The sequence below is a fragment of the Emydura macquarii genome, unplaced genomic scaffold, assembly GCF_026122565.2.
Source record: "Emydura macquarii macquarii isolate MOO-44397 ecotype Brisbane River unplaced genomic scaffold, CSIRO-AGI_Emac_v2 contig_67, whole genome shotgun sequence".
NCBI classification, from domain to species: domain Eukaryota; kingdom Metazoa; phylum Chordata; order Testudines; family Chelidae; genus Emydura; species Emydura macquarii.
Genome location: NW_027130204.1, coordinates 10,788,749 through 10,805,000, shown reverse-complemented (window position 1 = coordinate 10,805,000; position 16,252 = coordinate 10,788,749). Strand labels below are relative to the sequence as shown.

At 42.5% G+C, this 16,252-nt stretch overlaps 1 protein-coding gene across 1 annotated transcript in view; it reads left to right on the top strand.

The window, feature by feature from the left end:
* Positions 1–16,252, top strand: part of DLG5 (discs large MAGUK scaffold protein 5) — a 162,305-nt gene that overhangs the window by 120,414 nt on the left and 25,639 nt on the right. Inside the window, exons 10-17 of the mRNA XM_067539533.1 lie at positions 3,175–3,300; positions 4,413–4,545; positions 5,159–5,286; positions 6,121–6,296; positions 6,788–6,891; positions 7,936–8,028; positions 9,074–10,093; positions 13,621–13,759. Coding sequence (XP_067395634.1) covers positions 3,175–3,300; positions 4,413–4,545; positions 5,159–5,286; positions 6,121–6,296; positions 6,788–6,891; positions 7,936–8,028; positions 9,074–10,093; positions 13,621–13,759 — 1,919 coding nt within the window. The remainder of the gene's footprint in view (positions 1–3,174; positions 3,301–4,412; positions 4,546–5,158; positions 5,287–6,120; positions 6,297–6,787; positions 6,892–7,935; positions 8,029–9,073; positions 10,094–13,620; positions 13,760–16,252) is intronic.

Here is a 16,252-nt window from a genome sequence, read left to right as displayed (position 1 = left end):
ATTTATGGTAGGAGACCGCCACTACCAGTTTGCTGTGCTCCCCTTTGGTCTCTCTAGTGCACCAAGAGTCTTCATCAAGTGCAGGGCAGTGGCAGTAGCCTACTTCAGGAGGAGGGGAGTGCAGGTGTTCCCTTACCTAGACAACTGGCTCATCAGAGACAGGTCAAGGTCCCAGGTCCAAGCCAGCATTTCAGTCACCCCAGGTGTTTGTCAGGCGCTGGGCCTCCTAATAAACTAACAGAAATTGATATTAGTCCCTGTGCAAAGAATAGAATTTGTAGGAGCAGTGCTGGATTCATCCAGGGCTTTTCTCCCAGGGTAAAGATTCCAAACAATGACAGAGATTATTGCCCGCATTTTGGCTCGTCCCCCCACAACGGCGAGGGTGTGCGTCCGCCTCCTGGGCCACATCGTGGCCTGTACCCATGTGGTCCGCTGGGTCAGGCTTCATCTCAGACTCCTCCGATGTGGCTGGCATCAGTTTATTCTCCGGTCAGGCACCACCTGGACAGGATACTTACAGGATACTCCAAAAATACTTACCTCTCTGGTATGGTGGTCGTGTCTGGGTCATGTCCTCCCGGGAAAACCCTACAAAGTGCCTCAGCTGTCGGTGACTCTGGTCTCCAATGCCTCGGACCTGGGATGGGGAACTCACATTGTTTCCTTCAAGACCCAGGGCACGTGGGTCTCAACTGGGGTTGTATATCAATATCAAAGAGCTCAGGACGATTCACCTAGTCTGTGCAGTCTTTCTACCACATCTTGCCAACAGAGTGGTACAGATTCTCATGGACAGTATGGCATCCTTGTATTATATCAATAGGCCAGGGAGGGGGGGCAAATCACCTGCCCTGTGTGTAGATGCCGTGTATTTCCGAGACTTCTGCATCAGCCACAATCTTCACCCAACAGCCGTTCACCTCCCAGGGATCAACAACTCTTTGGCGGACCGTCTCAGCAGGTCCTTCAGTTCCCACCATGAGTGGTCCCTCCATCCAGAGGTAGCAGCTTGCATCTTCCAAAGGTGGGGCAATCCCCGAGTAGACCGCTTTGCCGTCAAGGCCAAAAGGAAGTGCTGTCACTTCTCTTCCTGTCAGGGCCTCAGTGCAGGCTCCCTCACCGACACTTTTCTCCTCCCTTGGTTGGAGGGGCTCCTGTTCCCCTGTCTGTTGATACCTTTGATCCACAAAGTCTTCCTGAAGGTGAAGAGAGACCAGCCACAGGTCATCCTTGTGGCACCAGCATGGCCCAGACAGCATTGGTTCAGAATGCTGGTAGAGCTGGCGGGACCCAGGCATTGGACTCTGCCACTATGCCTGGACCTTCTGTCCCAAGATCCAGGTCACTTGCTCCACCTGGAGCTGGCCTCTTTCCACCTGATGGCTTGGATGCTCCATGGCTGAACCAGGAGGAGCAGGCCCGCTCGACCCAAGTTCAGCGCGTGCTCCTGGAGAGCAGGAAGCCAATGACCAGATATGCCTACAGGGCTAAGTGGAAGCGCTTCACCTGCTGGGCAACCGAACATGGCATGTCCCTGACTGAGGCATTGATCCCAACAATCTTGGAATATCTGCTTCACCTGAAGCAAGAAGGATTGGCCTTCTCATCAGTAAAGGTCCATGTGGCAGCCATATCTGCATTCCACTTCTTGGTGGGAGGTAGAACAGTCTTCTCACATGAAATGACGACTAGGTTCCTCAAGGGTCTGGAAAGGCTTTCTCATCAATAACGGCCCTTAGTGGGACTTGAACTTGGTCCTTTCCAGACTCACCAGACTGCCCTTCGAGACAATGGCCTCATGCTCCCTTACATACCTGTTCTGGAAGGTTGCCTTCCTGGTCGCTATCACATCTGCCAGGTGAGTGTCGGAGATCAGGTTATTGACATTGGAACCACACTATATGGCTTTTTACAAGATCCAGGTACGCCCACACCCTGCTTTTTTGCCTAAGGTGGTTTCCCACTATCACATGAAGCAGGACATTTTCCTGCCTGTTTTTTGCCTCAAACCGCACAACTCCATTGAGGAGAGGCATCTGCACTTGCTTGATGTGAGGAGGGCCCTGGTTTTTTATATCGACAGGACTAAGCTCTTCTGTCACTCTTCGTGGCGGTTGCAGACCGGATGAAGGCCTACCGGTTTCCTCAGTGTCTAAGTGGATCATGGCCTGTTATGAGCAGGCTGGGGTCACGCAGCCAGTGTCCTTGACAGCCCACTCAACAAGAGTGGAGGCATCATCTGTGGCCTTCCAAGTGCACGTCCCCACATTGGACATGTTCACGGCAGCTTACTTGGTCATCGGTGCATACCTTCGCATCCCACTATGCCTTGATGCAACAAGCTTGGGGTGATGCTGGCTTCGGTTGGGTGGTGCTTCAAGGGTCACATCCATGAACTCCTTCCCACCTGCGGAGACACTGCTGGTGAGTCACCTAAATTGGGAATGGACATGAGCAAGCACTCGAAGAAGAAAGAATGGTTACTTCCTGAATGTGTTGCTCATGTCCATTCGAAACCCGCTCTCCTTCCCTGCAGTTGGAGTTTCAGCAAGAAGGAACTGAGAGGGAGGTAGAGCCAACGGCGCTTATTTGTGGGCACATGTGCGGGTACCACTAAGGGAAAAGTTTTCCGGCACTGGTGCATATGGCAAGCGCACACACCTAAATTGGGAATGGACATGAGCAACGTGTGTCGAAGAACAACAGTTATGAGGTAAGTAACCGTTCTTTAGTACAGTTGACTCTCTTTCAGGGTTTGATGGCTTTTGATAGCACATCTTTTAAGTTTTTTGAACCAATGGATGATTTAATCACAGTGTACTTAGTAATAGGAAGGATACACCTTTTTAATTTGGGAGGGTCTTCCAAGACATTCTTCTTAACAACTTACCCCTTCATCACCATACTAACTTCTCTCTGGAAAACATCCGTCCAGAGCCCATTAGCACAGCTATTGAAGCCTGATTTCTGAAATCATCATCTTACTGTCTGTAAAACACCTAACACCTCTTTTGTGCAGATAAACACAAAGTACAAAAGTGGAATTTCTAAAGAAGGAGGGTTTTGTAGTGGATAAAAGACATGACTGGGTATAAGGATTCAGGGTTCTATAAGTTAGTAAATGTAAGTTGCAGCTTTAAAGTTTTACCTGAGTGTCTGTTATTTTCAAAGGACTTTATGTGACAACTTGAGGAGAGAGCGAGACAGAGCTGTGAGTGACTTGGCAGAGGCTCTTCGCAATCTTGATGACATGAGAAAGCAAAAAAATGATGCTGTGCGTGAACTGAAGGAACTAAAGTATGTTATAAAATGATTTAATTGTATGAAATGCTTTTTATACTAGAAACCTCTAATCAACGAACTCGTCTGCCTGTTTACATAAGCAAAGTCTACATCTCTGTAATTAAGATAGCACTAGTACACAAACCTCCTCGTGTAGATGCACTGCCTCAATTACAAAGCAGGGCTCATTCTGGTTCAGCTTACTTCACTAACTTACTCAGAGCTTTTGATTACTCTTTAAGCTATTACAGCTTGAGATTTAAGACAGTATCTTCATTTTAATGCTTTTAAGAAAACTATTCAGTTAGAAACAGAAAAATGTTTAAGTCCACATATACTGATGAGGTAGTAAGCATTTTGAAATCTGTGTGTCCCTGGTTTATCATAACCTTTCACTTACATTATACCCCTGATTTCCATTAAGATTAAATGGAGCTTAAACACCTATTGTACATAATAGGATCCATCTATAGATGAGTTTATGCATGATCAGTATTGCATAAAATGCCTAACAAAGGGCCAAAGGAGCCTGTTAGTTAGTCATGTTACCCCTCAGGAAATAAAAAAATAGGAAGCTTCCATTCAGATTAGACTGTTCAATCAGAAGCGTAATATGTTCTGAACATGTCTACATAGTAAAAGTGGCTGTTGAAATGCACCGAAGCAAGTCTTTCATTGCCGTCAGGCTTTGAACTTTGTTCATTATATCCACATTCCTACCAAATTATGAATAAGATGAGAAAACATTTATCACATAATTTTTCAGGGTGGTAGAAGATCTTATTTTCAATACTAAATCACATCCACTTCGCCCCTATAATTTTGGAGCATCTTATCTGAAGGGAAAAACTTGCTGCTGTCTTTCTTATGAGGCACTTTTTATATGTTTGTGCATGGTACTTATTTGTTTCCTATAGTTAATATGAGAAGGCTAGTACAATATGAAGGAAACAAAGTTTTAAAAAGTGCTTTCAGGTTTCTGTTAAAATTGTGGGATGGGATAGACTAAGCAGAGCTTGCATTGCTAAATTAGAGAAAGAACTATAAAGTACATAATATCATCCATTCATTTCTTTACAGATGAGCTGCTGAATTATCTATAAACACTTGCGTATTTCATTCCACAGAGAGAAGATGGAGAACCAGTTGGAAAAGGAAGCCAGGTTTCGGCAGTTGATGACCCACAGTTCTCATGATTCAGCCATTGACACGGATTCGCTGGAATGGGAAACAGAAGTGGTGGAGTTTGAAAAAGACAGAGTAAGCTCAAGATACGTTGAAGACTTTAGTGTTTTATGTGGATGAATTGGTTGATGTTTCATCATAACATGCCTTGTACAATGGCTTGTAAAAATGATGCTCTTTTGTGAATATGCATTTTTAAAGAATTATTAATTTTCATTGTGTTTACGTACTGTATTTACGGTATCTGCAACAAATATCATTCCAGTCAGATATGGAAAATTGACATATTAAGGCAAAATACACCATGATCACAAAAGATTTGTTATAAGAAATCTACTCCCTCCCGAGTACAAACCAAACATAACTTTATCATCTGATCTTGTAAGTTGCACAACTCTGCTACCTCTATATAAAAATGAATGCTTGTGTGTGTGCATGTGTATTTTAAAACAAGGAGTCTAATTCCAAACATTAACATTAATGGTAGTGATAATGAACAAGATAACATTTAGTACCTGGGGGAGGAATTGAAAGTTCTGTTTGATAATTTGTACATCTGAGATATTGTTAAAGCACAAAAGATATAAAATAAGGGATAATAAGAGCATTCAGTTTACAATTTCTGTGTACATACAAATGCAAAGTAGTTACCAGTTGAATCATTTGTATCATTAACCATATTTATTAGGAGGATATGGACTTGAAAGCACTTGGTTTTGACGTGGCAGAAGGTGTGAATGAACCATATCTTCCTGGAGACTGTGGGATATTTGTCACCAAAGTAGACAAAGGAAGTATTGCGGATGGTCGATTAAGGTACAGTGTTCAACTGGTAGATCCTTTAAATGCCACTTGAAAACACTTTTTAAAATTTGCTTTGGTTGTAAAATAAATAAATATAAATGATCAGAATATTATGGATAGCTGATAACCTCTCCGTAGTTTTAAGTGGTTTGTGTTTTTTAGCTCCCCAATACCTTTGGCTTGGAAAATTAGTTTGACCTGAAAATTGCAGAAAGAAAACTTCTGCAAAACATTATGGAAATTAATGTAGCTATTCTTGATTTACAGATTATTTAAAAACAATTACCCTGACTTTGAAACGTTGACTCTTGTCTATTGCTTCTTTGTCTGCCTCCTAGCACTTAACCTGTTTCTGTCTCTTCAAACTTTCCACTTACTTAGATCTTCTTTTTGAGATGAGGTGACAAAGGGTCAGTAACTTGACAGGAGACCCTGAGGGTTAGTGGGACTTACTCAGGCTACATCTACACTAGAAGCGCTATAGTGGTGCAGCTTAATTACTCCACCTCCCACAAGAGCAGAAGCTCTCCCACTGACATAGCACTGTCTACACCAGTGCTTAAGTTGGTATAACTTAGGTTGCTCAGGAGTGTGGATTATTCACACCCCTAAGTGATGTAAATTATACTGAAGCAAGTTGTAGTGTAGACAAGGTCTTGGTGTCATTAAATAGTTGTTGGGAAACATCATCCTTTTTCAGACATGGGGAGCATTAGACAAATGAGGTTTGGCATATCAAGGTTGTTACTGCTAATTATTATGGTTCTTTAATGAATTATTGCATATTTGCTCTGTGCAGCAGAGTATTCTTATAACATGGACTTCTTTGCCTTATTTAACTGCCAGAGTGAATGATTGGTTGCTGAAGATAAATGATGTGGATCTAACTAATAAGGATAAGAAGCAAGTTATAAAAGCTGTACTTAATGGAGGAGGAGTTATTAATATGGTGGTTCGAAGAAGGAAGTCCTTAGGCGGGAAAGTGATAACACCTCTGCACATCAATCTTGCTGGACATAAAGGTAATTACTTACATTTGAATGCATAGGGCAAGCTATTAGTCCACTCGTTTGAATAGTTCTGACTTCCTAGATAAGGTTTTAATTAGTTGTTTTTTAAGTGAACAAGAGTTAGTGACTTTAGCAGTATTCATGCAGAAAATCCTTATGTATCATTTCTCACCTCTAGTTTCTCCTCTATCAGGAGGCTTATTGAACTACAGCTGAATAAGCTTGCAAATCCCTGCAATCTTTTTCCCCACTAGTGAAAGTGCTTGTGCGGCTGCATTAAATTTTGTAAATGTATCTGTAAATTTATTTTTGTAAATTGTTATCTGTAAATCCTTTTCTGTTCGGTTGGTTGGTTGTTTAAAAGCTTTATCCAGAAGTTAAGCTGATTTATTTTCAACTGCGTTTTTATTACATGCATTCCTTTTTCATCAGGTAAGTCAGATATATGTGCTAAATTATTTGAACTGCAGGAGTAAACTCGTGTTTATCTTTATGGATTTCAGATAGTGGAATTAGTCTAGAAAATGGAGTATTTGCTGCTGCTATTGTGCCCGGTAGCCCAGCTGCCAAAGACGGGTCCCTTGCTGTGGGAGACAGAATAATTGCCGTAAGTCTAAAGAACAAATATAACTTCAGTACTACAGATAGTATGAAACATACGTTTCCTTTTCTTTAAAACCTCAAATCTTTTTATTTGACTTACTGTACCATGTTTTTCTCAGTTTTAAATTAATGGTCCAGTGAATAAACACACATGTTGGTATTTGTCGGTTGCATGAGCCATAGAAAATATAGGCTACATTTTGTAGTCACTTTTAACCCAGAGGTGAAGTTTTGAAAATGTGGTTGCATTAACTCATTCTTCAGACATTGTTTGTTTGTGGACAGCCACGCCACCTTCCTTTTTTCACAACAGACCATAGGTTAGACTTTTTAAATACAAGGACTTCAGCTCAAGGAATCTTCTTTAGACCTCCATTAGAGTTTAGAAATAGAAATTATCTGGGATGGTCATATGACTAATGTCTCCATTCCCTTTCTAAATGCATTGTTTAAGCTCCAAGCGCTCTTGCAACTTGCGACATCACATGAAGGCCCGTCTTTATTTTCAGACTTCCTCTGGACTTAGAATTTTCTCCCTCTGAGATCCCTGCTTTTCTAGAATCAAGTTAAAGAAACTGGTTAGATTTTTGTCTCCTCCAGCATGCTACTTAGCTCTTCAGGGAACTGCTATGGAGGGGATCTGTTTAAATAATGCCTTTAAAAGTAGTTACATATTTTATTCAGAGTAACAGATCTCAGGGAGTGTAGATTTATGCAAATATATAAAAGATAAGTAGAGGTATATGCAGTGAAACAATCATATTCCAGCTCTAGTGAAGCAGGAAGTCCAAAATTGCAGCCATGGTTAAAGCAAATCTCTAGTTAGTGAAACGGTCTTTTGAAATAGACAGAGATTCTTCTGGTGCACAGAAATGATCCAATTTAGCAGGGTACTGACATTTTTCTTTCTTTGGGCGGGGGGGCGGGTGTGTGTGTGTGTGTGAGAGAGAGTGTGTGTGTGAGTGAGTGAGTGAGTGAAACCACTGTTCACCTAAGACCGTTGCCTCCTGCTAGGTTTGTTGGGTAATTTCCCCTTGTTTTTATGCAGATCAATGGCATTGCACTAGATAATAAATCACTGACTGAATGTGAAGCTTTGCTACGAAACTGTAGGGATTCACTTACCCTCTCATTGATGAAGGTGAGTGTGGGAACAGGAAAAGAGGAACTGAAGAAAAAGATGCAAGTTTTTTTCAGTTTATAAATTTTTTTTTTTTAATTGTAAAGTGGGGAAGAGCGCATTCATAAGAATATAGTAATGTGGAAACTCAGCTAAATGAAATGGCTTTGCTCTGGTTAGTAGTGATTTGGTACGTATGGGTCATTACCAGTTTTGGATGGATGTTAGGTATGTGAAATTCAGTGGTTGCTCTCAGTTCAGTTCCCAGCGGATTGCTGTTCCCGTTTAAACAAAAAAACCTACCTCCCAACCCAACTAGTATTATAGCCCCCTCATTAGCATCAGCTGCAGAAAGTGTGCATGCACATGGAAACTGAACTGTCCTCTTGCCCACAGAAAGGGCCCTCTCTGGGTCAGGAGTGAGGATAACTGGTGGGGAAGCAGACTCTGCCCATGATAATGGACAAACAGAAGTCTTCGTTCTCAGGATCTGTCAGTAGGGAAACACTAATTATTCATACTGTGGTTGTTCCTAGAAACCCCAACTGAGATTTGGGGTCCATTATGCTGGGTATGCCACATACACATGCTAAGAGTCCCTGCCCCAGGGAGCTGACAGTCTGAAAAGCCAGGACAGACAAAAGGTGGGAGAGAAAACAGAGGCACTGAAAGGTGACTTGCCCAGTGTCACTCAGCAGGTTGATGGTAGATCCAGAACTAGAATCCAAGTCCCTGAACTCCTGATCCAGGGCCTTATCCACTATACCATGCTGCCTCTGTGAAAGTATTTTTAAAAGATCAAAAAGATTTGTTTCATTGATCCCCATTCAAACTAATTCCCTGTACCAGCAATCTGTGAGATTTTGTTAAATTGTCACCTCCTCTCCCCACCCACACACATGCTATTTATAGTTCCCCCAAAATATAGGTTTGTTCCTTTATGTTCATCTTCACGTTATGGTCTCGGTGTGAATTGGGAGCTTGTGGGGGTGGCTGAGGCTGTCAGGTGCAAAATCCAAATCTGCCATGCTGTTCAGTTGATGATTAAATATTTTTCTCCACCTAGGTTTTTCCTCAGAGCTCATCATGGAGCGGTCAGAACATCTTTGAAAACCTGAAGGATTCGGAGAAAATATCAAATTGCAGGGTTCATGCATCAGAGATACAAGTTCAGAATAAAAGAAACTTGAAACACAACAGTTCAACGCAGACAGACATTTTCAATCCGGACATCCTGGATGGGAAGAAGGACCAGAGCGACCAGGGGAGTGGTTCGTTCTGTGATCACAGGCCCTTTCCCAGCCGTGCTTTACGGGCAGACTCTCGCAGGAATGCTGTGCACAGCTGCCACAGTAATTCGGAACACAGTCTTAGCTCCTTTAGTCCAGACACTTATGGGGAACCAGGCTATCGACTTGTTGACTTGGATGGCAGGAGGCTGCCGTTTGAGCCCACGGTAGCTGACTGCATCATGGTTGAGACCACGCTAGACAAAGGTCATGGAGCTAAACATAGTGGTGGTACCTGGCCTAAAGTGATGGTCAATATTTCAACGGCAGAAACTGAAAAGTTCTCTGTGTACAAAAAGCCAAAACAACGGAAGTCCATCTTTGACCCTGACACTTTCAAAAGACCACAGACTCCTCCCAAAATGGACTATCTCTCTCCTAATCAGGTGTCAGGGCATTCGCCTCAGCCCTCAAAAGCTGAAGTGGCTTCAACTCCTCCAACCCCTCCCAAGAGAAGTGACTCTATTAAATTTAAACATAAACAGCAGACGAGTTCTGCATCAGACTCTACTGTAACAACTGGATCCCCACCTACCAGCCCAGCTACAGCCCAGCCCCCAGTGTCCTTGGCACTTAAGCAAGACTCAGATACTCACAAGGGGCGCAGCAGGAATGGTGGGCATTATTACAGGGAGGAGGGGATTGCCTGCACTCATCCATCTTCGAGAAAATCCTGTGAAGATGACATTGGCTTTCAAAGACTTGAAGAGCCAGAGATGAAAAGACCAAGACCAAAATCAGCACCTGCTTTGAGACATAAGCTCACCCCTGTGCCCATTCCTAATCCTTCACTTCAGGTAGAAATTACATATATGGAAGCACAAAGCAGGGATGCTGGCCATTATTTTCAAAAGTCACTCAAGTTTGGGTGCCCAATTTGACGTACCTCAAAATGGCCTGATTTTCAGGATACTCGGCACATTCTGAAAACCAAGGCCCTTCCAAGTGTCTCAAACTGGGTCTCCAAAATGGATAGCCAGTAATGAAAATATTGGCCCTTGACACCTTCATTAAAATGCTTTTGTATCTTGAATTACAAAAGTAATTCTTACAGTTACAGTATCAAAAGGGCACTGATGATTTCAAAAAGGGATAACAGTGTCTCGCTTGATCAGTGTTTCATGTTTGTGCTCTTGGGTAGTAGATGTTCTCAGTAACGATTCTAGGTTCTCTAGAGTATGTTGACAGGATGCAAAAATTGGATTATGAAAGGCAAAGTTGACAAAGATATTTAAGTGTCCAAAGGGGCAGATAGCCGGCTAGTGGAATTCACAAAAGCACATGCGCAGGTTGTAAGTCTGTCCTGAAGTTCATAATGGTTAAAGTGTAATTATATTCTGTAAATGTTCCTAATATTTATTAGGAGGATATGGACCTGAAAGCACTTGGTTTTGCTGTGGCAGAAGGTGTGAATGAACTGTACCTCTCTGGAGATTGTGGGATATTTGATAAAGGAAAGATTACAGATGGCCGATTAAGATAGGGTGTTAACTGGGAGCTAAGGCAAAAATGTCTCCTGGGTTAGTGTCCCCCAGTGCCTCTATCTCAGATTTGCTCACTTTATAAGTAGAGAGAGGTTTTTATGTCCATAGCTACCAGTTGCTTTTTCTAACGAGGATCTTGAAATTCAAATTGGGTTCTTTCTGATTTTAAGCATCATTATCAGTTTTAAGGCTTCTGTGGTCCAGATTTTTCTCTGTTACACCTGTACAGCCAGGTCACAGGATTGGGACTTTCATTGAGCATTCTATTTGAGCCAGAATGGAGTCCAGTTAACTCGGCACTGCTGACAGCAGTAAAAAGTAATAACAGTTTACTGTGGTAACTGAAGTTAGATTATTCCTGAATAAGCATATGGAGCAGATGTGGGCTGTAAGGTGCCATTTTCAAAACAGAATTGCACTGTAAGAATCTAATATATAGGCTACTGCTGCCTTTTGGCACATACCCAGCAAAACATAAGCAAACCATTACACATTTGAGTGCAAGGAATTTGCTTTAAATAGAATGTCAAGTTGATCCATGTGCTCTGATGCTCATATGCTTATTATTTGAACGGTAGTCATCAATCACCTTAAGTGCAGCACATTTATATTGTCCTTAGCATCTAGACAGATATTGCCCGTCATCTTTATGCTAACACAAGAAATTTGAAGGGCTCTCATGTGTGTCATTGGCATTTTCTGGGTAGAAAGCCAACCTTTCATTACCAATCAAGATTTGAACAAGCAGGAACAGATGAACCTTATCAGGACACGTCAGTGCAGGTTATTACCACTTTCCAAGTGGTCTTAGAGGTATCCTATAGCTATAGATTTATAGTTTCTGCAGCCACAACAAATATTTTTCAGATAATGAAAACAGTATAATTTTGCAACTTGTTTTTTAAGGTTGTCAGTGCATCAGCATCTTGAATGAGTAGTGCCCATGTGAGAGGTTTCAGGCATGAGGATACAAGAGAACATATCTTTCTCCCTGGAATTTTAGGTTCTCAGAGCAAGGTTTAAAATAGGGTTTGTGTAGTGTCTTTTTAAAAGAATGACATTCACAATAGGACCTTTTATGCACTAACTTCCATAGTAATTGCAAAGGCTGTACTTAGGCTAATATTGGGCCCTTTGAGGAGGACTACTGGTGGAAAATGAAGATATTTAAAATACAAAAATTTACTTTCAGATTACAAATTTATACACTTAAAAATCAGAAATGAATAGGTTCTGGCTTTCATGGTAATGCCGATGATAGCCTATTGCGGATAATGTTTTTCTGTTCCAATGGCTAGACTGGAAATTGAACCATATAGCTGTGCAGATGCTGTGTACCTGCTGCTTCCCCCAGTCTCCCAGAAAGAGGCAGAGCACTGGAATATATCAGCTGGTATATGCCAAGGAGCAGGGGAGGCATTGGGAACAAAGGAGTGTCTCCAAGAACAGTGTCTTCTGGAGCTACTCTTAGGTTGAGGTTGATGCAGGTTAGACACTAACCCTTACTCAGGTTGAAAGACATGGTCTTGCCCGACATGTAAACGTGAATCTATTAATGTTAAATGTATGTCAAAACATACGGGGTGTGCAATATGACAGAGTTTATGGGTACATGTGGTGTTTTTTAATTGTGGAATGCGCCTTGGTATCAAGGTGACGAGTGTATTAGAGAATTTTAATTAAGTAAGACCGACAGAAAAAAGGAGAGATGGACAAATTGTTTTTCTCCTGGTTGGAACAGGAATGAGGACATGGCTGTCAGAATGTGTGCCTGTGCATTTCATTAAGTCTCTCTCTCATTGTGTAACACAACTTTCCTGCCCCGTAAAGAAATCAGAGTAGTCTTTAATGATGTATATTCTGTATATTATATTTTTTTAATATCATATTTTTATGTTGTACCATTTTTACCTTAAAAAAAAAAAAGCATCGTCTGGGCTATGCACTTTTAAAAAACTGTACTTGCAGCTGCTTACAGTCACTGGCATTTTTGGCCAATGAAATCTCCGTCCATATCAGATTTCTTCACTCATCCGTGCCTGTTCATCCAGTGTTGAGCAGACAATGTAGAAATGTGTACCCACAACCAAACCAGCCCCTTCAGCTGACCTGTGAAAGCAGCCGGAAGAGAATTTGTTCCATCTGCAAATGAGAGCTGAGACTGAGTGCTACACCTTCAGGCCTAGCAGCCAGTCTTGTTTTAAGCAGCACATGCTCTAATGGCCAAAAAAATAGTGTGTGTGCGTGGGGGGGGGTGTAGAACTTGTTTTTAAACATCTGGTTTTGGAGATGTTTATTGATGAAACAGCGCGGGACCAACATATTTTAAGGAAGAATTTGAATAGAGGGGCAGATGTTTTGCACACAGGGAGAGGGAATGAATTCCAGCATAGGCCTTGATTCAGCAAGATACTTTGTCGGGTGCATTACTTTAAGCACCTAAGCAAGCCCCTTGAGGTCAGTGGGCCTACTGACATGCTTAAAGCTATACACATGCCTAACTACCTTGCTGAATCTGGGCATTAAAGGGGTTAGAAGGCATAAGGAAGACTGTGGGAGTAGTGCACAGAGTCCATGAGAGGGACTGGGGGGCCGTAGGTAGTAGATTGGGAGAGTCCTATGGGGGAGAAGCACAGCTGAGAGGTTTGAAGGAGTTTGAAGATGAAGACAACTTAACATGAAAGAACAGTGAAGAATAATGGAGGACAGTGATGTCATTGGGGTGGTGGGATCAAAGCATAATAATCAACCTCAAGTGATAGCCAACATGTTATTTTTGTCCTCCTTTATACAAAGCTTTGTGGATTAGTTGCAGATTGAATTCTGCACTTTGCTTACAGGTTCAGAAATACACTCCAGCCAGCGAAGAGCATCTCTCTCCAGAGCTGCAGGAGTGGGCACCGTATTCACCAAAACGTTCCGCTAGGCACAGCGATGGTTTTGTGCCGTCCTCCTTGTACACGGGAGGCATGTCAGCAGGTTAGTGATGATGACTTGGATGGTCATGTCGGTAATGTCATTGTGATAATTTTCCCTCAGTTTTAATGTTCTGATGGCAAGCTAGAAATACTCATTTTGTGTTCAAAGCAGAATTCAATCAGCAGATGTGAAGGTTAGAAGGGACCATTATAATTGTCATGCTGTCTGCAGTCATTCACAACCATGAGTGCCAACCTCAGGGCAGGCAGTGACAAAGCAGGGCAGACACACCCACTGCTGGTATGGTCTCTAATTAGATTTCACCAGCCCAGTAACAACTGTGAACTCCTCAAGCACTGTACCAGTCTTACCATGGAGTCACAGATAATCCCCTTGAGCACCCCTGTCTACCTTGTCACCCAGGCAAGCTGGACTTTGTGTTAAATGGTTGACATACACCAAAGATCACATGAGATTCAAGTTGTTTCCAGTCCCAAGAGAACAGTTCCTTATCCCAGGTCAATTTGTACCTCAGATCTCACACCCAAGACAATGCTTGTAGCCAATCCTATAGTAAATTAACTAAGGATTTATTAACTAGGAAAAGGAAATGAGAGAGTTATTTACAGGTTAAAACAGGCAAGGTGCATACACAAAATGAGGCTAGGTCTACACTGCTGGTGAAATTCAGTGGCAGTTGGTGGGAGATGTGCAAGCTACATAAATGTAGCTTGCGTGTCTCCCATTGACTTCCTAACTTCTGATTACTGTGCCATCCCCGCTACGCTGCGCCAACTGGAAATGCCCTCCAGTAGATGCAGCTTTACTCTTTTTGCAGGGGTGGATTAACACCGTCAACTTCCTGATTGAGCGGAAGTGGAGACCCACTCAATCGATCGATCCCACTGAATCTGTCCGGTGGTGCTGACCGTGCCACCGTGCATCTAGACATACCCTCAGTTACAGTCCATGATTCCAAAAAGTGATGGAGTTGTAGTAATCAGTTAGCACTGAATGTCTCTCAGGCCTAACCCAGGGAAGCTCAGCTTTTGTTTCCTAGCTCCAGCCCTGTGAGAGTCTCAATAGTAAAGAGATGAAGAACTTTCTTGTCAGTTATCTTTTTCCTTCTTCCGGAATTCAAGCCAATGGGAAGAGCTTTCTTGCGCGTAGCACCTTCACAAGTTAGAGAGGGCCATTAACTCAGTCTTTGGATTGTGGTGTTTCACAGTGGTCTGTCAACTAGTTTTGATAGTCCTTCTTGACGGGCAGGGGAACCACTTCTCCTGCCTGGGTTCACAAGTTCAGAGCAGGCATTCTTACAGTTACAAAGCAAAACTTACATGTTACTTGCAGCATGTAAGATCTTACAAGTAAAATCAATGCATGCAGCAATTTACAAGCATTTTATAGAGACTAAACACATGTTTACAAGTCTAACACCTATGTTGAATAATACTAACATAGGGGTGAGCTGTTCTGGTTTCCAGCTATGAATTTGTCAGTGCTCAGCCGACACGACAGCCTTGGTACCTGGTCTACCATCACCACAATGACCATCTAGCTTGATCTCCTACATAACACAAGCCATAGAAATTCTGCCAGTAATTCCTGCATCAGTCCTCTAACTTCTGGTTGGATTAGAGTATCCTATCCTGAATTTATATTGCAGTCATGCCCAGAGGCCCATTGTGCAAAACATACTAAGATATAGTCCCTGCCCCGAAGAGGCTGCAATCTAGACAAAGAGTGGGACAGGAAACAGAGGCACCGAGAGGCGCATGTCTGTCCAGAGTATAGAAATTCACCCTGGCAAGCTTATGTCTAACCTGGCCCATGGAAAGCTGGCTGCTTCAGAAAATAGCCAGGTCCCCAGGGAATTTTATGTACTATTAGCTTTGGATTGGCCAAAGTTGTCTGGAGTTGATGAACCTGTCACCAAACATGGTGTTTAGCTTTCCAGAAGCAGATGATATCTTGATTTCAGGGGGCTGGTGACAGACACAGAAATCAGATTCTCTTCATATGTCGAGCATGGCTATCAAGAGGGCAAGCACCTGGAACGAGGAACTGAGATTCAGGATTAGGGATGTTTTGACCATAATACTTTACTGTGTGGAGGTTGTGGGCAGAGAATGTGGAACGCCTTCACTACCTGGTGCAATGAAATAAGTCAACTATATGCTTGCTTTGTGAAAATCCTGCAGTTCATTCCAGATGGACAGCACCAGACAAGTGCCAGCTCTTTAAAAGTCCAGTCTCCAATGGTAGCCACTTTCAGCAGATGAGTGGACAGGACAACATGATTCTTGAATCCATCCGGGTATAACCAGATTCTGCATGGTAATCACGAAGTTGAAAGTCCCACACAACCTGAGGATATAAAGTTGGTCCTGAGCACACTCGCTGCCCCTCATACCCATTCAAGCCTTTATGAAGGATTTCTTTCACATTGCTGACCATCAAGGTTCTAATAATGCTGTCCATTTTTTCAGAGAGGAATGGAAGGCTTTGAGCTCTCTTTTTCACTTTGGTTTTGCCCAGGTGAAAGTTCTT